We start from the raw sequence: 22,247 nt of genomic DNA, 5'->3' as shown, positions 1-22,247 counted from the left end.
AAAAACCCCATAGGTTAGAAAAAATGTACAAACAGGACAGACATACAGAATAAGAGGCAGCTATAAACCCAAATGTATCACCAAACATGGTAACTGTTGACCAGATTAAACTCACAAGACAGATTTTCAGAATGTAGGATATAGTACCTGTAGGATACAGTTAAAGTGGTATTTTGGAGGAAACGTAGAGACTTAAATGCTTACTTTTAGAAAAGACTGAAATTAATTCAGTGTCCAGCTTAAGTTAAGAGAACAGAACATTAAAAAAAGACTAAAGATAAAAAGAGCAGAAATTAAATTTTTAAAAAATGATACAGTAAGGGAGCAACAAATGAAGCCTGGTTCTTCAGAAGCCTAGTAAAATAAACCTCTGACAGATATAATCCAGGGGGAAAATGAGAGAAGGCACAAAACAATAGAGAAATGAAGTGGGAGCATAATCACAGATAACAAGAGAGCACTGTAAGAGAATACTATGAACATCTTATGCCAATAAATTTGAAAGCTTAGGAAAAACAAATTCCTGGAGAAATAATACTAAAATAGACTCAAACAGAAAATCTGAAGAGTCCTATAATGAGTAAAAACTTGAATCAGTTGTTCAATATCTACAGACCTGGATGGCTTTTCTAACCAGGAAGTTCTGCCAAACTTGGGAACTTATTACTTTGAAAATGAGAGACCTGAAAAAAAGGATACTATAAATTTGATATCAAAAGCACACCAGGTCAATAAAAGAAAGCAAAGGTAGCCTAGGCTAATCTCACACATGAATAGATACGAAAAAAATCCTAAACAAAATATTGACAAACCTAATCCAAGATGTACAAAAATACATCATAATCAAATTGGGTTGACTCCAGGAATATAGGGTCAGTTTAACATGAGAAAATCTATTCACCACATTAACATTAAAGGATTAAAGGAGAAAAATCATTTTGGGCTTCTAATTGATGGGGGGATAAGGATTTTAAAAAATATCATAATCTTTTCATGATCTCAGCAGGGAAAAAGCTAACTCTTCACAAAGTAGAAATAAAAAAGGACAAGTGTACCTATGAAAAACCTCATTCTTAATGGTGAAGTATGAGAATCACTGATAAAATCAATCAATCAAACAGAAACAAGACAAGGATGTCCACAATTACTGCTTCTGTGCACCACTGTCCTGGAGGTCCTAGTCAGTGCAGTTAAATAAACAAAAGAAATAAAAGGTATAAGAATTGGAAAAGGGAGAACAAAACTGTCATGATTCACAAATGATGACTGTAGCACACACAGAGAATCTACACGAAGCTGCTCAGTACAGCAGGGTTCCTGGATATGAAAGCACTGTGCAAAAATCTTCAACTTTAAAACTTAACTCAGGTCAGGGACTAGAAGGCTTATGTGCCTGGGATGGACTTCTTGCTTATGGGTGTTCATTCATCACAAATGAACTCATTCCTAGAACATATAACTGAAATGCAGCACAAAAAGACTTAAGATGGGTGTGACCAGCAGGTTGTCTCTCTGTTTACATACATGTACTAGTAGGGCCAAGGAAGACCAAAACTGCAGCCTAGGGGTCTGCTGGTTCACCATTTTTAACCAACCCATGTACCAGGGCACATCAACCATCAGGAAGGGTGAACCCAACGACCAGGAGAAAGTTCGCCCTTCACTGGCAACCTCAGCCTCTTTGCATGTGGATAGGGCCTTGGAACCTAGAGCTGTCAGTCACCCTTTGTTCTCCAGCATGACGCTCAATTAACAACTCAACATCTTGGGGAGATGTGGGGATGGAGCGACGGGGCGAGGAAGAGACAGCAACAGGCTTTAAATCTACTAAGATTTTGCTTCCACCGGACGATATTCCTGACTAGACCACATGTTCTTTTAGGTAAGATTAACACGTGGGAGAGTCTAGCATTCTCATTTTAAATTTTATTAGATGATATCCGGGGTTCGAAGGCCTTGCCTATCTCACCAGCCTCATCTCGTCACCTTGCTCCTTTCATTCCAACAAATCCAAACTATTTGGAATTCCCTGAACCAAGAAGCCTAGAGTCCCCATCGTCTTCCTATTCATTCCCATCTTCTCTGACCACTGTTTCCCCTGCTTTCCTCCCTCCCCAGCACCAACCCACAGAATTAATACATCTCCTCAGCACTTATTTTCTATGCATTATAAAACCTTATTATAATAATTATAATTCAATACGGCATATGTACTCCTGTCTATCTCCCTTACTGGACTATGACCTCACTGAGAATAGGGACCATATTTTATTTTATTCACCTCTATCCCCAGAGCACAGTTGCTCAATCAATGTTGGTTTGAATGAATGAACGAGCATGAATGTGTGTGTGTGTGTGTGTGTGTGTGTGTGTGCGCGCGCGCGCACGCGCAGAAGATCTAGAATCTAACCCCTCCCATCCACCACACTCCATGGGTTCACCAAGGGAAGAATAACACTGGAGAGAGAGCGAGAGAAGGAATAAGAGAGAAATGTTGTTCTTGGACTGATGGGCCTCCACATGAAGGAGATAAGTTAGCCACAGGCCTGTGACTGAGCCATGATGGCCTCACAGAACTCCCTCAGCAATGGAAGGTCACTGCTGTCAGGGCAGCGCCTGGCTCCCCAGCCCCCCTGAGACTAGATGTTTTCAAAGTGGTCTTGAGAGGCTGGCTGCTTCAGCTGAAAATGAATCTCTCTGGATACATTTGAAATGCCAGGGAGGAGGTCAATCAGGGAGATAACGAAGAGGACAGAGAGTGTACTACAGGGCCATTTCCAGCTGTTTATGGGAAAATGAACAAATAGATGGTTAAAACAGGGTTGGCCTGGTGGACAGAGATATGATATCACTTGGAAAAATATGAGCTAGTGTGTAGTTAGATGGACAGTTTCTCTGCTGATACTGGCAATCACATTAAAGTCTCAATAAAGAGTTACTTTCTCACTCGAGGTGGGGGCATATTATGTGCATTGCTTTGAAAATTAAAAAAGGGATGTAGCCTGTCAACACTTAAATCAAGTCTACTTGGATAAAAAAAAAAAAAAGCCGCCCAAGGGGAAAAAAAGAGAAATCACCCCAAAAAGCCAATTCTGTAATTAATTATAAAATATAATAAAATATGCATATGATTGTGCTTTGGAAAAAGGGATGTAGCTTTTTTCTTGAATTTTTGAATTTTATTTTATTTATTTATTTTTTATACAGCAGGTTCTTATTAGTGATCTATTTTATACATATTAGTGTATACATGTCAATCCCAATCTCCCAATTCATCACACCACCATCTGCCACCTGCCACTTTCCCCCTGTGGTGTCCATACATTTGTTCTCTGCATCTGTATCTCTATTGCTGCCTTGCAAACCGGTTCATCTGTACCATTTTTCTAGATTCCACATATATGTGTTAATATACGATATTTGTTTTTCTCTTTCTGACTTACTGCACTCCGTATGACAGTCTCTAGGTCCATCCACGTCTCTACAAATGACCCAATTTCGTTCCTTTTTATGGCTGAGTAATATTCCACTATATACATGTACCACATCTTCTTTATCCATTCGTCTGTCGATGGGCATGTAGGTTGTTTCCATGACCTGGCTATTGTAAATAGTGCTGCAATGAACATTGGGGTGCATGTGTCTTTTTGAATTATGGTTTTCTCTAGGTATATGCCCAGTAGTGGGATTGCTGGGTCATACAGTAATTCTATATTTAGTTTTGTAAGGAACCGCCATACTGTTCTCCATAGTGGCTGTATCAATTTACATTCCCACCAACAGTGCAAGAGGGTTCCCTTTTCTGGGATGTAGCTTTAAAAACAGAGAACTATAACACTTCTAGATGTGTACTTAAGAGAATATATTTTGTTTCATCACCTTGCAAAGTAAATATGAGATTTACTCTTCCACATCTCAAGACATATTTCTTATTTGTTAAAGGAGGCTCCCTAGCAGTTGACAGGATTAAGGTTGGTGCTTATTTTCTATTCTTCTCCCAGGGTTAACACATGACATGAGGAGTTCCTTTTCGCTAATACAAAGAAGCTGAGGGGTATTCCTTAATGATTAAGCCAACAGATCTGCTTTAGAGCAGATGAGTGGTCTAGCCAGAAGCTCACTGCTCTGTAGTGGGGGAATTCATCTTCCATTTTTGTTCTTTAGACCTAAAAACAATTCACCAGATGGGATCTGGGCAGCCAAGTGTGACCACTTCCCTTGGTCTGATTATTAAACTTCAATTAATGCTTCTAAAATCACATTAGCTTTTTTGACAACCATAATATACTGCTGACTCATTCTGAGGCTGCAGTTACCTAAATCCTGAAATATTTTTTCACATGTGGCTATTAAGCTGAACCCCTTACTTTTACTTTGTTTTTTGGACTCTAGTGCAAGTCTCTGTTTCTCCCCATAGCCCTTCTAGGTAGGTTTGGTCTGTTGTTTCAAAACGCCAAGATCTTTTTTGGATCTTACTTCTGTCACTTTGACATTAGTTATTCCTCCAAGATTCATACCATCCACCAATGTGATCTTTATGTCAGCACCACTGTCTAAAAGATATTTTAAAGTTGGCTAGAAAGGGGCTACGGACACAGCCTACAGCGTGCTTTCTGTACCATCATCTGGCCCGAATCTCTCTCATCCTAAGGAGATCACCGATGATTGACATTTGCATATACACTTTCTCAACATTCCTCTAATCTACCAACAAAGTAACTCCAGGAAGGAAAGTTAATCTAGTCTGACTTGCTTTTGGCAAAGCCCTGCTAATTACTAATGGTTGTCGCTTCCTTCACCAAGTATTCAAAAATCATTGTTCTAATAGTCCTTTTTAGAATACTTCCTGAGAAGGATGACAATCATACCATTTTATAGATTCATTTTATCTCCCTAGTTCCGTTCTTGAAATTTAAATACTTATCTATCTGCAATTTTCCTGTCGCTCTTGGTGATGCCAACATTTCTCCAGTGTTGTATGCTGGTTTGATGGTCTCAGCCTCAAGCTCCCTCTGTCTTCTTGGGCCTTGGGGCTTCACCTCATTTGGGGGCATCACAACCTCTTGTCACGGCCTCATCTACTCTCTTCCTTCACCTCTATCCTACCCTTTCCAATCAGAGAAGTCATTTCCATGGCAGAAAAAATGCAAGCCAAACAGCAGCTCAGCAGTTTGGTTTCTCTCACATCCCCCCTCTCTTTGGTTTTATTATTCCAAACATAATTTTTGAAAGCCCTTTTTGTTACCTGTAGCATTTTTCACAATCCTCTGCTCACTCCGCACTCTGGTTCTTTCACAGCCCAGAAGCCACCCTCTGATATGGGCCTCGGCTGCATGGCCCAACCTTTCCTAAGTCTGGGGCCAAGGCCAGAACAGCACAGAGGAAGTGGCGGCACAGACGAGGCATGCCCTGAGGGAAGGGTTACCTAGAAAGCACAGCCTGCAATCATCTGGTCAAGGAGAAAAAGTAACACAGATACCTGGAAAGATGTTAGGGTCAGAGGTCAAGAAAAGCAGAATTGCTTATCAAGCTAGTGGAGTGATACAGAAGGCTAGCTACACTGTGGATGGGAAGTTAGGTCAGCAGCAAAGAGAGAGAACAGGTGCAGGTAAGCTCAAATGGTTCCAAACCCACATCCCCTTCTCCCTGGGCTATGAGTTCCTCAACTGGACAAAAGCCCTGGACTGTCTTTGAATCTCTAGCATAAAGCCTGTCACACAGGTGCTCAACATACTTGTCAATGAATTCATCAGATTGGCCCTGGCTCATCAGACCACACTGGGGGGATCCTGTAAATGGATCGGTCCAGGCTGGAGACAGTTCTTCCTACACATCCTTAAACAAGAGAGCTCCCTGGATGGTCACATACCTGTTCCTCCTTTGGACTGTGGGCAGCATGTTGTTGTCACTTGTCCTGAAATGCGTTTCCCTTTCAGAGCCTCAGACCATGAGATCCTTGGTATTATTTCCCTCAACTTGGGGAATCTTTCCTCCTACAGCCCAGGGTAGACTGTGGATGAGGACACGATTCTCTCCCTGGCTACCAGAGATCCCAAGGCCTGGTTGCTTCTCAGACTCCTGCTTCTTTCACTTCCAATTCCTGCTTCTGTGAGTCAGTTTCTATCTCATCTGAAAATACAGCCATGCCTGATGAATGTGTTCATGACATATTCTAAAAGAATGGCAATTAAACCGCCTCCTCAGGCAGATTCCCTAATCATGTTAAAACAGCACCATTTAAATATCCTACGTATTACACTGTGGTGAGTCTCTACAGGAATCCAAGGCTAATACAAAGTGGTACTGGTTGATGAAGATTTGATGCGGTCATGGGTTAACTTGTGCTCGGCAGAATTCTAGGACAGCATTAAGTTAAAAGCCACTGTTGAAACCTTAACTTGGCGGCAGTCAGTCAAACTGAATAGAGTAACAACAAGAAAAGCCGTATCAAGGCCACTATGTCTCTTGGCAGGCACAGAGGGTCTGGAATCAGTGAATCATCAGGCTTCAGGCTGGCTAAGCCCAAACACAGCACTTTTGATAAAAGCAGATGCTTTGTTTGCCTGGTATCTATCTGCCCCTCCTCCACTCCCACCCGCCCCGTCCACCCTGCCCCCAACCATTCCTCATCCCTTTCTAAAGAGTGTGTTTGTAAAGGTTTCTTCTCAACTAATTCAAAGGCAGAATACAAGTGCTATGGTTTTGAGCGAGCCTCCAAACCTCAGAGCCTCTGCAAGGAAAGATTTCACTCAACCAAACATATATAGGAACATACACCCTAGGCCCCTTTTCCAGGGCAGGCACCTTGGAAAAGCAGCCCTCACCCCTCAGGCACAAGCCTGAATGTCAACCACAGTCGGCCATGTACCTCCTCTTGCCCACAGAGCTGTCAGGGAACATGTAGACCCGTCGGGGAAGGAACTGCGGGCTTAATCACCTTGCTGCTGACACAGGCCCACAGGAAGGGCAGCCCCGGGGACATGTCTGCTTTAATCAGATCAAAAACTTTTAAAAAAGAATCAAGTAATGAAAAAATGTGCGTTGTTTTATTACATGCTTAAAAGATTAGATATTTTCCTATTGAATTTTGTCTCTCATCTTAAAAAAACCCCACCTTCCTTTGAACACCAACCCCGTGAGGCTCCTGCCTCATTTCTCTGCTCCCCACCAAACGCCCAGCCTCCTCTGCTGGCTCCCCAGAACAGTCTGTGCCACGATTCCTCAGGGCTGGGTCCTAGGGGCCCTTCCCTTTATGCTTTACACAGCTCTCTCCTTTGCTGACAGCATCCATTTCCGGCTTTGATATCATTTCTATGCAGACTCCTAACTTTATAACATTTAGCCCAGACCTCTCTCCACAGCTCCAGGCTCATAATACCAACTGGTATTATGATTAATACCTCCACTCAGACACACACACATCTCAGACTTAGCACACGCAAGACGGACATCTCGATTCTCTGCAATCTACCGTCACCTCCTCCTCCCAGGAAAAAGCCGCCCAACAACCAAACGAAGCCCTGCTCTCTCCAGTCTTCTCTGTCTCCGTAAATGGTCCCACCCCCGCCCCCAGCTACCCGAGCCATACTTGACTGCCCCTCTCCGTCATCTCAGTCCTAACCCTCGGTGTGTCCGGTAGACTCTACCCGCAAAACAGATCTAGAATCCACCCACCTTCATCTCCTCCACTGTCATCCCAGAGCAGACCCCACCGCTTCCCGTACTGCTGCCATCGCCTCCTGCCCTCTCTCCAGCTTCTCTTCCATCAATCACTTCTCCACTGAATCTTCTAAAACTGCATCAGACCATGCTATTCCTTTGCTTAAAACCCTTTAAAGGCTTCCCTTGGCCCTATGGAGAAAATCTAAACTCCTTAGTGAGGTCTAGACCGGTACTGTCCAATAGAAATACAATGTGAAAAACATGTAACTTAAACTTTTCTGGTCGCCAGTTGAAAAGAAATAGATGAACTTAATTTTAATAAACTTTTAACCTAATATTTCAAAATTATCAATACATAGTAACATAAAAATATGAATGAGGTATTTTACATTCTCTTTTCATATTAAATCTTCAAATGTTCCCTCCCACAGAGAGCCATTCCCTCCTCCCAACCCAAGGAACTCAGGGCTCTCTGATGTGACCTTCCTTGCACCTCCTCATTCTGCAGTTATGTATCTGTTGATGCATTTGTCTGCGTGCCACCTAAACTGGGCAGTCCCTAAGGACAGGGCCCACATCTATTTTCTTCTCCACTGGGTACCTGGTGCCTAGCACAATACCTGGCACTAACTAAGCTCAATAAATATTCATCAAAGAATAAACAGTGAAGACACTGACATTAAGTACTACAATCAGACAATCAGACGAGGGCTGGGCCAGTCCACCAAAGGGAGGCTCTGTTCTGGGTCTCAGCACAATGGTGTGCTAATCTTTCTGTGCACCGATGTTTCTGTGCACCTGTAAGCACAAGCGGTGGCCAAGATGCACTGCTGTAGGGCAGCTCAGAGCAGACCCAGGTAGAGGGATTCCAGCCAGACTCCGTCAACACGTGGGAAACTTTCTCCCCCATTAGCCGCAGGCATGGAACGTGATCTCAGGTTACACACGAGGATTAAGAGCCTCCCAGGAGGAAGGAAGGGCGGAAACCAACATCTGAGCCCCTGCTTCATGCCAGGTCCTGGGCTAGGTGCCCTCACTTGGGATTGTATTTGACCCCCACAAGCCACCCTTTGAGGACGTGGAGATTCAGAAAGGTGAAGGAACTTACATAAGGTCACAAAGCTACCAGTCTGGTTGCTGGAATCAGCATCAAGGTCGCTAGCAGCTTTCTTTGATGTCCGGGGCTAAATCAACGTCCCAGCAAAAGTACCAATGGCCTTCAGGGTCAGGCGTCACACAGCAGAGTTGGCAGGAGAAGAATCAACAGCTCTGATCAGGTGGAAGCTGAGACCTGCTCCACCCAGAGCCCCAGAAGGCGGTGCCAGGCTCAAGAGTGAAAGCCAGAGTGCTGACACTCGGTGGAGCCTTCGTGTTTAGTGACCAGTGAACCCTCAGAGCACTCCTCAGAGGGGATTATTTTCACCCTATTTTATAGTTTAGAGCTTGCCCTAGTTCACACACCTAGTAGTGGATAAACAGGCATCTGAACTGAGACCTCTCAGTTACGTGACTCGTGTTCTCACCTCTTACCTCTTACTACGTTTGCAAGTGATTCTGGAACCGCAGACAGTCCGCTGCATAAAGGCTGGGTCAGCACGGAAGGTTTGTCAGCCTTCTGTAATTTGTCAATAACGGCACAATCCGTAAACAGGAATACCCTCAGCGCTTGTGTTTGGGGCCTCCAAGGAGAGAGAGCTTGAAATTCTGTATGCAATCCTGCAGCTAGTCTCTTAGAGACAGACTGGGTGGTGACAGCATTACAAAACTGTGAACAGCAGGGTGGCCACGGCCTGAGGGCTTATCACTCCTGTGGCTCCAGTCCAGGCCCCAGGAAGGAATCTCCTTCCAATCAACGAGAGTAACTACAACTTCTCCAGCTCCCATCTCTGGCCAGGCTGGGATGGCTCTCAAATCCACATGTGATAAGAACATGAGGAGTCTGTAACTGCAGAGCGTCTTCTGTTTACAGTATGCTTTAACCTATACTGAGGGGCCTGATAAACTCACAGTTTCTGACTCTCAGAAGACTGAAAAAACCTGACTTTTCTCAAACAGCATGCAGGAGGCCAGAAAAAAAAGGATTTAAAGCAAGTCAGTTGGGGTGGGGTGTGAGGGGTTGGGGGAAAGAGAAGATATTGAACAGCTCCACTCAACAAGGACAGCTTTGTGTAATTCTCTGACCATTCTCTTGGTTGCGGTTTGCAATCAGTTAAAAAAAATGTCCTTTCGTTTTTCCCAGAACAGCTGAGAATGCACAGATCCCAGCCTTTAGGGCTGAAATCATCCCTGCTAGTAGAGGATTTAGGACTACTGTCAGGCAGCTGGTGGACCTGCAGGCATTTCCTATTCTCTGGGCTCCCCCAACCCTGGGCCGGTACAAGATGCCCAGCAGGGCTGAGCTCACCTCTGACCCAGCTGCTCCTGGCCTCAGCACACCAGGGGCCACCGGAGCCTGGACGTGCACCATTCCTCGGAATTCACTAACCCATCCACAACAGCTGCGCTCAAACACCAAGGGGCGTTTCAAAATGTTAGTAAAACTCAACTTGAAAGTTTAAAAATAAAAATTCAATGCACGGGCTCTTACATTCTGGAGACATTCTTGGCAGTTAAGCCACGGTTATTCTGCTAACTCAATAAATGTACCTTCTATTAAATAGAATCTATTAGTCTATTAAATAAATTTGTTTCAACTCTAAACCCAACTTTTCCTCTGTGCACAAAAAGCTTCCAATTTGCAGACAGCAGACATGTCCATGTATAATAATGTGCAGATGTTTGTGTGTGGACCTTCACACTGCAGAGCCTTCTGATTACCTGTGAGCTAAAGGGTGATTTATTTGCATGTCTGGGGGAACATCTTGCTTTGCTAAGGAGAGAGCAATAGTTATAGAACTTGGTGGTTCTGAAGAGGAACACATGAAACAATTTTTCAGAAGGGGTCACCAACACAGCCCAGAGTTAGGTCTTTAAAACAGCGTTTAGAGAAGGGTCTGCACAGATCCTGCGCCTTACACTTTTCCTTTAACTTTGAAGAGCCGACACCGTGACCTGGTAGGTTACTTACTGCCTGGGAAAGGATACCGGATTTTAACTTGGGATAATTTTGCAGACTTTCTGGCCCCCATCAGTTAAAACACTTGTGACTAGTCAGTCAGCTCCACTCATGCAAATTCATGAAACACCACATTGTCCAGCCACATGCTCCCTCAGCACAAGGGGCAGAAGGAATTAGGCTCTCAGCAGCTGTTCCCCGGAATGCGTGCCTCCACGTACCCACAAGCAGGAAAAGGACCCACAGTGGACTCCAAGCGCTGAACCTTCAGCTCTCCTGGCAACACAGACCTCTCACAACAGGAACTGGTCCCCTCTCAGCCCAAGGAAGGCCCCAGATTGATATAAAAATTCATCCTTGAAGATAGATGAATCAAAGGGACACCAGCCAAACAATGCTAATGTCAAGAGGAAATCCCGTCGGCAGACCTCTCAGAGAAGCCTTGCTCTGCTTGCAGAACAAAGGCTCCTTCTGTGACATCAAGCAGCACGTTTAAGAGCGCTGGGCTTCTTGCTTTGGCTACCTTTCAAAACCACAAGTACATCCAAGGGCAGCCAAGACAACAACAAAGCCAAGAGATACAGGTCTCAGAACGAGGAGACCAACTCCCCTTCCAGGCCCGCCTTCTGCCTGCTCTTGGCAGCCAAGGCTCTATCCTCCTCAAGGGGGTGTGTCTGAGATGCTGCAGTCAGACCCCAGGGGGCCCGAAGCTTTCCACGCAAGAAGATAGCTCAGAGGATGCCCACGGCAGGGCCAGCCTTCTTGGGAGGCTACAGAGCGCAGCATCTGGGGAAGTCCCTACAGTAGTTTCCGGGTCCTAATCCCAGCTCAGTTACCCACTAGGGTCTAATCTCAGGTGCCTCAATATCCCTGAACCATTTTCTCAACTGTAATGGTGACAACACACTGCTGCTGCTAACGATGAAATCTGCTGTCCCTCTCACAGGTTATGATGTTCAAACAAGGCAATTAATGAACATATCCTTGAAGATATTTTAAAACTATAAAATGTTAAGAGGTAATAATTCATGTGGATATGACGTATGTTTATATGACAGCTTAATAATGCAAAGGTCAAAGGGGAGATTTCCTCTGCTTTGCCTGGGGCCTCCCACAGGTTGGGTATTCAATTGATATTCAATCATAATAAAGGTGACTTTTTAATGACTAACAAGGCAAACATGTTTGTTGGGAAAACAGCGAACTTGCAACTTAGAGTATTTCACAAGACAAGGAGGTGCCGTCTGAAGGGCTTCCCTCTGAGTGTAGGCAGGTCCACATGAAGAGTGGGTGGGGCCCTCCAAGATGGCTCCAACATCATCATGCCAACACCAAATGTGATGGAATGGAAGGCTTGCAGACTTGACATCTGGGCAAGTCACTCCTAGCTGAAGTTAACCCCTGAATGCACTATGAAAAGAAACAAGTAAGGCCAAAAGAGTTTGCCTGAAACAAGCCCCCCCAAAAAAAGAACAAAAGAAAAAGAAAGAAAAAACCAATAATCTTGGGAATTCCCTGGTGGCACAGTGGTTAAGAATCCGCCTGCCAATGCAGGGGACACAGGTTTGAGTCCTGGTCTGGGAAGATCCCACATGCCATGGAGCAACTAAGCCCGTGTGCCACAACTACTGAGCCCATGTGCCACAACTACTGAAGCCGTCGCGCCTAGAGCCTGTGCTCTGCAACAAGAGAAGCCACCACAATGGGAAGCCCACACACTGCAACGAAGAGTAGCCCCCACTTGCCGCGACTAGAGAAAGCCCGTGCACAGCCACGAAGACCCAACACAGCCAAAAATGAATGAATTTTTTAAAAAATCAATAATGTTGTTAAAGACCTAACTAGTCTGAGGTCCCTAGACTCAGGGATCCAAAACTCTTAACTTTAAAACACATATGGCTCCCAGCTTCCAGTGGTGAGTGAGCTCGGGTGGTGGGTGGTTGGTGTTTTCACAGCTCCACTGGGCTGTCAGAGCTGAGTTAGGAATAGAAATGCTGTTTCTCTCTCACAGTAGTTCTGTCCAGCACCTTAGTCACACTCTCCGCTCTAGAGCCTCAGGTTCTCATTAATATATCTTGTCCCCAGCTTTTCACATTCACAAAAGTTACTTGTTGACACTGTGGATTGTTCCAAAGAATAAGTGAGGCAGCTCATAATCTTATTAGGAATACTTAAAAGGATTAAAAAAAAAAAAGAATATACGGTACTTTGAACTCCTCAAAACTGGGAACACCTCAGGATATTTTTAAAATGTGCCAGGTAAAAAAAACACATTAACAAGACTGCGGAGCAGGGGAAGAGGACTTTATGATCCTTTGACACAGAGCCACTCGCCTTCTCACTCAGCCTCATTTTGAAGGATGTGCATTTGTTATTCTGTACTGACCTTCAACAATAAGATACTTTAAGTTAAGGAAAAAAGATGTGAATTTGGACGAACGTAATTCTGAATCCGAAACAAACGTAAACCAGCGGTGCTTGTTAAATCTTCCACAGCCTGGACTTGAAACTCATGACTTGTGTCCACCTCCGATAAGATCTTTTACTGAGGTCTGATCTATGTCCAAGTCAGTTTTCAAGTTAAAAAGCTTCGAACTGCTGGCAGGGTGACAGCTGGGGCCTTGGGTGTCTATCAAGAACGTCCTCAAGCTAGAAAGAGTGGCTCCATTTCCACCCTCGGCCCCTGGGAGTTTCCCCTGGTAAGAGCAGACACCCAGCCTAGACCTTAGAACTTCAGGGAATGAGTTTGTGAACCGTCTCTATGCGGTACGTCATGGATACCTAGCTCAATATAGAGTTTAACTTAATGAATAAAAAGTGGCCACAGGAAGCCAGCTGGTTCTGACCCCACATAGTGCAGCCTGGCATTTGTGCTTAATTTTGGCTAGCCATAAGTTATGGTTCTTTGCTACCTCATAATCTTCCTAAGAGGGAGCAATGATGGCTCTGCTTCTGCATCCCAGAGTGTTAGGTGCCAGTGATGCGACATTAACATTACCGTGCACAGGCATGCACCTCCACGTGCCCCTGTCATCAGCAGGCCACCCGGCGAGACTCCACAGAGCAGAACCTTCTGACCCCCAGAACATGCTGGGGAACATTGTGGTTTGATGTCAGAAACTTTGCAGACTCTCCAGTGCTTTCTCCAGAGAATATCTGGGCCTCAACTTATTTTCTTCTTGTAATACTGCAACTACACAACTAAAAATAATTCTGAACTCTTGCCTGCCTAGCTCTTTCCCAACATGTGTACTATTCACCTCTCAATGTGCTACACCCCAGCTGCAGGTCACCGCAGCTTGTTTTGGGTTTTTCAAACATGCCAAACTTGTTCCCACCCCCGGTTCCTTGCACTTGTTCTCCCTAGGCCCAGAGAGACTTCCACTAGTTCTTTTCCTCAGAGACCTGTCCACCCTATAAAAAAGATACAACCCCAATAAATCTCTAGTGTATCACTCTAGTTCCTCTACATCACTGAGTATAATCTGCAATTGTCTTGTTTATTCACTTGTATTTATTATCTGGGTCCCTCACTACAATGTTAGCTCTGGAAGGACACTGTTTCTGATGTTCCATTGTTATCCTGTTAGTTTATGTATTTCCCCACCCTGTAAGAGGGCAATGATTTGACAGCTAGAATGTCTACTGTGTCAGACCAGCACTTCAGCTAAGATACACAGAGGAAATCAGCAGAATTTTCCTGGTGAAGCAATGGTGCTTATAAAATCAATGTATTCTAATTAACACAGGTGCTCAATATATAGGCATGGAACAAATAAATGAGCTAGGATCAAAATGGCTTTCCTTGCTACAGGGTAGGACAAAAAGAGAGACACCAGGAGATACAGCAGAAGAAACCATCCCCTGCTTTACCCGATAGCATCACAGGTTGCTGGTCTTCCTCAACAGGAAAAGGGGTGCAGAGTTTCTAAACCAGCTCTAACAAGCAGGGTCACAACCAGGCCCATTATAGATGCAGAGAAGAAGCCTTTACAACAATGAGGCTTATTTACCCAGGTCCCTGGTGGATAGAAGGAGAAATCAATTCTTGTTCTAAAGTATCCTGAAGCTGACCCGATGATATATCCACACACAATTTTATTTCAGCATGTTGACAACTAAATACAGGTATCCCTGCTTTTCGAGAGTTTGCTTTACATCACTTAGCTTTTAGGAAAAGACCTACGTTAGTACCTGATTTCAGTAATCAAAAGAAATCTGAGGAGGATTTTTGCTTTTGTGAAAAAAGGTGAAAAGTGAAAACAGTGTTCAGAGTCTGTTTTCAAGAAGTTGTTACAGATGCAGTGTGTACACAGAGCAGCAGCAAGAGTGGTACCACCAAGCTCCTTCTCTGGAACTACACTCAGCGTCTCAGCATCAAACTGCCCTAGCTTTGAACTGTCTGTGAGCACCTGGGCTTTATCTCCATTTATCTCGTGCATCCTTTAGCAAGATGTGTCCTAAGGTAATTGTTTCTTCATTTCACACCGTTTCAGCTTATGGAGGGTTTCACAGGAATGCTCTGGATAGTGGGGGCCACCTACACAAGGAGAGGCAGCTCCTGATTTATAGACATCCTGGCATCTCTATAGAATTGGATGGACGAGTGCCTTTTGTGAGTTATAGTCATTTTTATAAAGGGGGAAAGTGTCTAATGGGAAGAAAGTGAATGCAGATGAACTGGAGTGAAATCATCTAAATATGTCCTTGAGAAGTGACTGAGGAGCAACAGCCTCTGTTCTGAGGAAATAAGATACACTAGTTCTATACCGTGAGATAGATACACATTTGCGGTGTTTTAAAAGATTTTTGAAGACTCACTATCAAAAAACCCTATTTCAACCACACAGTTTAATTTCTGTTCTCCGGGCTTTCGCAGCAGTGTTTCCTGGCTTTGTTCACACTGCAGCCTGACCTGGAGGTGCTTCCCCCCTCTTCAACACCTGCGGACACCTTCTCTTTACTTTTAAAACACAGATCAAATGTGAAACCTTCCCTGAACTTCAATTTCCCTCCAAGAAGGAATTAAACATTTCCCTCTCCATATTTCCATAGCAACTTACATACACAGGCCTTTCACCTACAGTTGGTTTTCATATTGCAAACTGGATGTAATTAAATACATAGAGAACGTGAATGGCAGTGCCTAGACTGGCTGCAGGTTCTATTACATGATGGTGCTATGGAACTGCTGCTGCTTGTTGCTACAGAAACGTAAGGCTGAATGAATGGCTGGCGGCTCATTTTGTGAACTGGGCTGGAATTTATTTTGCATCTTATTTCACTTGTGTCTCATATCTTTCATTACAATGGGTAATAAAAGTGATAACAGTGTGTATAAGAAGTCCTGGTTAATGATAATATTGTGTAGAGCTAGGAAAATAAAGGCCATGACTTATGCAAAAGTCAAGGGTAATAAATTCTTTGAACAGATTAAAAAAAAAGAATTGGATGGACATAGTTCATAATCTGATGTTATGATAAAAAGAAATGCTGTGGTTCCTTTTGAGGGACTTAATGATATAGGAAGCTGGCCTTCAAAATACTCTCAAATACTGGAAGATATTAAGAAATGGTTCCTTTTTTAGATGTTAGTTATTTTTAAATAGATCTTTTTTTTTTTTTTTTTTTTTGGGGTACGCGGGCCTCTCACTGTTGTGGCCTCTCCCGTTGCGGAGCACAGGCTCCGGACGTGCAGGCTCAGTGGCCATGGCTCACGGGCCCAGCCGCTCCGCGGCATGTGGGATCTTCCCGGACCGGGGCACGAACCCGTGTCCCCTGCATCGGCAGGCGGACTCTCAACCACTGTGCCACCAGGGAAGCCCTAAATAGATCTTTATTGGAGTATAATTGCTTCACAATACTGCGTTAGTCTCTGTCATACAACAAAGCGAATCAGCCACATGCACACATACATCCCCATATCCCCTCCCCCCGAGCCTTCCTCTCACCCTCCCCATCCCACCTCCTTAGGTCATCGCAAAGCACCAAGCTGATCTCCCTGTGCTATGCTGCTGCTTCCCACTAGCACTTGGTAGTGAATATGTGTCTCTCACTTCACCCCAGCTTCCCCGCCCTGCCCCGCCCTCCTCCATGTCCTCAAGTCCACTCTCTGTATCTACAGCTTTATTCCTGCCCTGCCACTAGGTTCATCAGTACCATTCTTTTTCTTTTTTTTTTAGATTCCATATATATATGTTAGCATACAGTATTTGTTTTTCTCTTTCTGACTTACTTCACTCTGTATGACAGACTCTAGGTCCATCCACCTCACTACAGATAACTCAATTTTGTTTCTTTTTATGGCTGAGTAATATTCCATTGTATATATGTACCACATCTTCTTTATCCATTCATTTGTCCATGGGCATTTAGGTTGCTTCCATGACCTAGTTATTGTAAATAGTGCTGCAATGAACATTGGGGTGCATGTGTCTTTTTGAATCATGGTTTTCTCGGGGTATATGCCCAGTAGTGGGATTGCTGGATCATATGGTAGTTCTGTTTTTAGTTTTTTAAGGAACCTCCATACTGTTCTCCATCGTGGTTGTATCAATTTACATTCCCACCAACAGTGCAGGAGGGTTCCCTTTTCACCACACCCTTTCCAGCATTTATTGTTTCTAGATTTTTTGATAATGGCCATTCTGACGGTGTGAGGTAATACCTCATTGCAGTTTCGATTTTCATTTCTCTAATGATTAGTGATGTTGAGCATCTTTTCATGTTACAGTTTTTTATATTGTGGTTATTATGTTTTTTAAAATAAGAGTCCTTGTCTTTGAAAGACACACATACCAAAATACTTACAGATAAAATGAGGTCTGAGATTTGCTTCAAAATAATACCAGAGGAAGGAAAGTGGGTGGGAGTACAGACATAGCAGGCCTGGCCATGAGTTGATAACTGTTGAAGCTGGGTAATGGGTCCACAGGAGGTAATGAACCTATCTTCTCTACTTTATGCATATACGACATTTTTCCTAAGACTTAAAAAAAAAAAAAGCCCTTTAAAACAAATCATTTTCACCCATGAAATTAAAGAAGCTACCTGAAGGTGAACGTTTTGCCTTTCCAGTCTTGCGGTGGGTGCTCCTGGATGACGTCTTGGCTCAGAGGTGAGTGCTGCCGTGGGGATTTGGAATGGGGGAGGGTCCCCACGTGACTGAAGTTATCACAGGACCTTACGGGAGGAGGGCCTTTCTTCTTCCGTGGAAGGGTGCCGTGTATAGACACGTCTTGATAGGCATCTGTGCGATGCTCAGCGAGAGGTGACTTGCTGCTCAGGAGGTCCATGGATGAGGCCAGGGGGAACTGGTGATTCACTGGCATGTTTCTAGGAAGGCTTGCAAACTTTCCCGCAGCCATGATTCTCAACTCTAAGTGGGGAAGAAAAGAGTGAAGGTATAAATCTAAGAAAAGCACAAGAACTGATTTCCCACTTACAAAAGGAAATGGAAATAGACCACATAACAAAAGAAAATGTTCACAGAGAGTTAAAGGACAAACACTGAGTAGCATCACTCGTGACATTTAATACGATGGGCAGTTTACTCATCTCCGTTTTTCATCCTGCAGAAGAATCCTCCTGGGTTGGCAGCAGATCCGCCAATGGAAAAGGGCAAGTACGTTTCAGGGACTTTAGAGGCACATGAGCCATTTTATTACTTCAGATGACTGAAGCCGATGGAAAAGCATGACTAACAAAAAAGAATACTGAGGAAAGACTCAAGTTTCAGTAATAAATGCATTTGAGAAAACGTTCAAATATGTTAGATAATTAGCTCACGCATTCCCACCACCCTGTAAACGATAAGAACAGGTGAAGATGACTGGAATTCCTTAGCTGCTAGAACGCCTTCAGCGCCAGACCAGCCCCTCAGTTGTGCTACCCAGAGAGACAGGACAGATTCTTTCTGGCAAAGACCTGCTGCTTATAAATAAATCAATGTACGCTAATTAACGAAGATGGCCAGGGTCAGGGGTCAGGAGGTGGGCTACTCCTCCATACATCAGGGGCTCAGCGGGAGAGGAAAGCCACTGGGGTGGGGGACCTCCATGTACAACCGGCCCCCGGAGGGGTCAGGGACCTGCTTGCCACCAGCAGGGTTGAGCAATGCACATGGGTGTCTGTATAGTCAGGGAAGAGTGGGAAGGGCGGAGAAGGAAGAGAAAATAGGGTTGGGGGGCACAGATCATGGAAAGAAAAGGAAATGCTCTGTGCAAAAGCAGCCCCGACAGTTGTTCCCAGCTATGAACGCTAGCAGAAATGCTCACCCTGAGCAGAGTTAGCACCTCCGCCCCCTAAAAAACAAACTATGGTTTTGATCTAAGCCAAATTATACGACATTTTAAAGGCCAATATATAGAGATAAAGAAACACAAGACTGAATAAAAATTCGGGCTAGTCCCAGGAGACATAAGGGTCCAGAATGTGCACCACTAGTCGTGGTATCAGACTGGTCTAGAGATCACGGCTGTGTAGCTAAGCGCAAAGCACTGGTCTTCCCCGAGCCTGGTGAGGAGATTATCTCTTTGCACTGTGGTCTCTTCTCAAGCCTTGCAGCACCCATTCCTCACAGACCACCCTTTCCACTGCAAAGGGAACGATGCTGAGTGAAAATCATCACTCACTAGCACCACCGCAGAGACAGTTCCACAAAGGAACTGGGGACTTGGGATGCAGCTTGGAGACAACCAAGAAGAACACAGCCCTCCAGAAGCTGGTAGAGTAAGAGGTGGAACCAGGACAAAGACAGCAGGGTATGCAAAGGAAGCAAATGACAACACACACACACACACACACACACACACACACACACACACACACACACACACACACTCCACTGTTTCTACAACAGAGACAGACACCCGAGTGCCGGCAGCTGGGTGGAAGGAGACCCTCCATGCAAGGCATATAATCTGAACCCTGTCCTCAGTTCTTTGCCAAGCCTGGTAATTCTGAGGCCTGTCTGCTCTGTGTCTAACTGGGACCACACAGAAGGCCTGCCTCCCAGCGGGTGCAGACAATGGACTGTGAGTTCCCACGTGGGCCCCTCCCGGGTCTGGCCAGTACCTGGTGCACTGTCAGCACTTGTTCAATGTTAATCATCGTTATTAAAAAAGAAACCAAACTCCCCAGCCCTCGCAGCCTGACCACAGTGGCGTAAGCGGACGAGGATTCCCTCACCCTTCGCGCACACACTCACAGCTATGAACTCTCACCTGTCCCAGCTATCAGCACCTTCCTTCTTTATAGGCAGGCCTGGATCATTCCCAAGAACCTGGTGGCGAGGCCCAAAGCCCCCCACAGAACCTCTTCGTGTACAAAGGCCCACAGTGTTGGTCACGTCTACCTTCAGCCTAGGACGACGGACCAGAGTTACCCTGGCTCCAGTGTCTCCAGTAGCCTGTTTCCTCTCTGCTTATCCAAGGTCTATCTATTTCAAGATTGAGCCGAAGTGCTTCAGAATGCCCTTCAGCAAGCTACCCTCACCTCAGTGTATTCTCAAGGGATGTTAACACTGCCCTTCCTATTTTCAATTCAACAAACATTTAAGTGCCTACTCCAGATAAGAGACTCAGAGAAACAAAGATGCATAAGCCTCAATCCCAGACTATGAACTCAAAGAGACAATACAGTTGACACCTGAACAATGAGGGGCTAATCTGCATATAACTTATAGTCAGCCCTGCATATCCATGGTTCCCCCATATCCACAGATTCAACCAACCACGGACCATGTACTATAGTATTTACTATTGAAAAATATCTGTGTGTAAGTGGACCCATGCAGTTCAAACCTGTGTTGTTTAAGGGTCAACTGTAATATAGTCATCAATGGGACCCTTAACATGCTGGAGTGAAGAATAATTAATTTTGAAAAAAGGGCTCAAGGAGGGCTCAAGGAGGATCTCAGAGAGGGCATCACTGGAGATGAAGGATTTTGAAAGGCTGAAAATTGTAGGGAAAAGCCCTCCAAGAGGATGCGACAACAGTAGATGCATAAGGGCAGGGAAGTGCCCCTACAGGCTCAGGAAACTGAGTCACGCAGTGTGGCTTGAGTCACATTGAGAAGCATTTCCTGGAAGAAGCACAGCTTAGGACCAGACCATGAAATCTTGAAGGCTGTGTTGAGGTGTCTGAACCTGACTGTCAGTACTAGGGAAGCTCGGGAAGGGTGGGACGGAATCCAGTCTGTGCCTGGGTAGGGAGCTCCGGTCACTCTGGAGGGAGAGAAGGGAGGTGGGGAGGTCAGTCAGCAACAAGCCAGCAAGGAGTGATGGAGGACTCCGACCTGGGGCAGTGGCCACGGGAAGGGAAAGGAAGGGCAGAGCGAGGGGCTAGAAGCTCGAGGCCTCTGGCTGGGAGGAAGGAGGCCACAGCCAAGGGAGGACAGGGCTATGCTGTAACACACTGAGTAGCACAAGAGGGAACCCCTGCGGGCAGGCGAGAGAGTAACAAGCTCACCACTGGGGCTGCTGAGTGTGAGGTACCAGGAGGGCAGTTCCGTCTAGCAGGCTAGATACTGGTATGTGCAGTTAGGGGCCAGGACAGGATGTCGATTTTTAAGAGTCGTCAACATAAAGGGAATATTTAAACCAGTGAGTAGATCCCTCCGCTTGTTATTATCAGCTGTGATAACAGTTGTGAAAATACCTCTTAAACTGTCAGGAACCATACAATATCCATGAATTATATCCTTGCCCTCTCCCACCTGGGCTGCTTCAAGCCTGTAAGGACCAACGCAAGGGATAAATTCTGAAAACTTAAATCGGCAGCTCTCAACCTGGCTGCACATAAGAGTCCTCGGAGAAGCTTTTAAAATCCCGACACCCAAGCCGTGAGCCAGACCAACAAAATTACAATCTCGGTGGGTAGGACCCTGGCACCAGTCTTGTTAAAGCTCCCCTAGTATTTATTGTTCACTGTGGAGCCAAGTTTGAGGACCACCAGGTAAGCGAGTTTCTTTGGTACAGAGCAACTGGCACCCAGATTAGTTTCTGGGTAACAGAATAGAATAACAATGAGAAAGCATCACTCAGGCAAAAGAAGCGTTCCCTCATTCATTCTTCATTCAACACACATTTAAGGGGGGCCTCCTGGGTGGTGGGGACTGTGTGTGGGTGTTGGAAACGGTGTCAAACGACTATCCTCACGAGGTTCCTACCCTGCAAAGGAAGCAGACAGTAAGTAATGACCATGCGTGTTGGTGATTCCCAGTGCCGTGGGAGCACGCAGAGTGGGGACTGGGGGCCTAGATTAATCTAGCAGCCAGGAAAGGCTTCCCGGAGGAAGGGATGCTGACCTGAAGGATGTGAAGTAGGGTTTAATTACCAGAGGGAGATCATCCAAGCTGAAGTTTCCAGAGTTACAGTTAAATTTCTCAGCTGCGGTTAAATTGGAAATACACAGGCCAGGCTCTCCTCTACAACTTGCTGCCTCTAACTTGGGACTCTTTCCCATTTAAAGTACAGCCTTGCCCTGTGTCTAGTCACTTGGAAAGACTGGCTCCAGCCTGGGCCCTATG

At 45.1% G+C, this 22,247-nt stretch overlaps 1 protein-coding gene across 5 annotated transcripts in view; it reads right to left on the bottom strand.

The window, feature by feature from the left end:
- The window catches only part of BCAR3 (BCAR3 adaptor protein, NSP family member), a 206,287-nt gene that overhangs the window by 90,521 nt on the left and 93,519 nt on the right, over window positions 1-22,247 (bottom strand). For 3 of the 5 annotated variants that reach the window (XM_073810880.1, XM_073810893.1, XM_019919797.3), the window contains exon 2: window positions 17,768-18,095. In XM_073810880.1, the coding sequence (XP_073666981.1) occupies window positions 17,768-18,095 (328 nt within the window). Of the gene's footprint in view, window positions 1-5,869; window positions 5,999-17,767; window positions 18,096-22,247 lie in introns of those variants that run through there. The other 2 variants (XM_073810914.1, XM_033863369.2) reach the window with 2 other exon arrangements.

This window comes from Tursiops truncatus, chromosome 1 (assembly GCF_011762595.2).
Source record: "Tursiops truncatus isolate mTurTru1 chromosome 1, mTurTru1.mat.Y, whole genome shotgun sequence".
Taxonomy (NCBI): Eukaryota; Metazoa; Chordata; class Mammalia; order Artiodactyla; family Delphinidae; genus Tursiops; species Tursiops truncatus.
The sequence above is the reverse complement of the archived record's forward strand: the minus strand, read 5'-3'. Positions and strand labels throughout refer to the sequence as shown.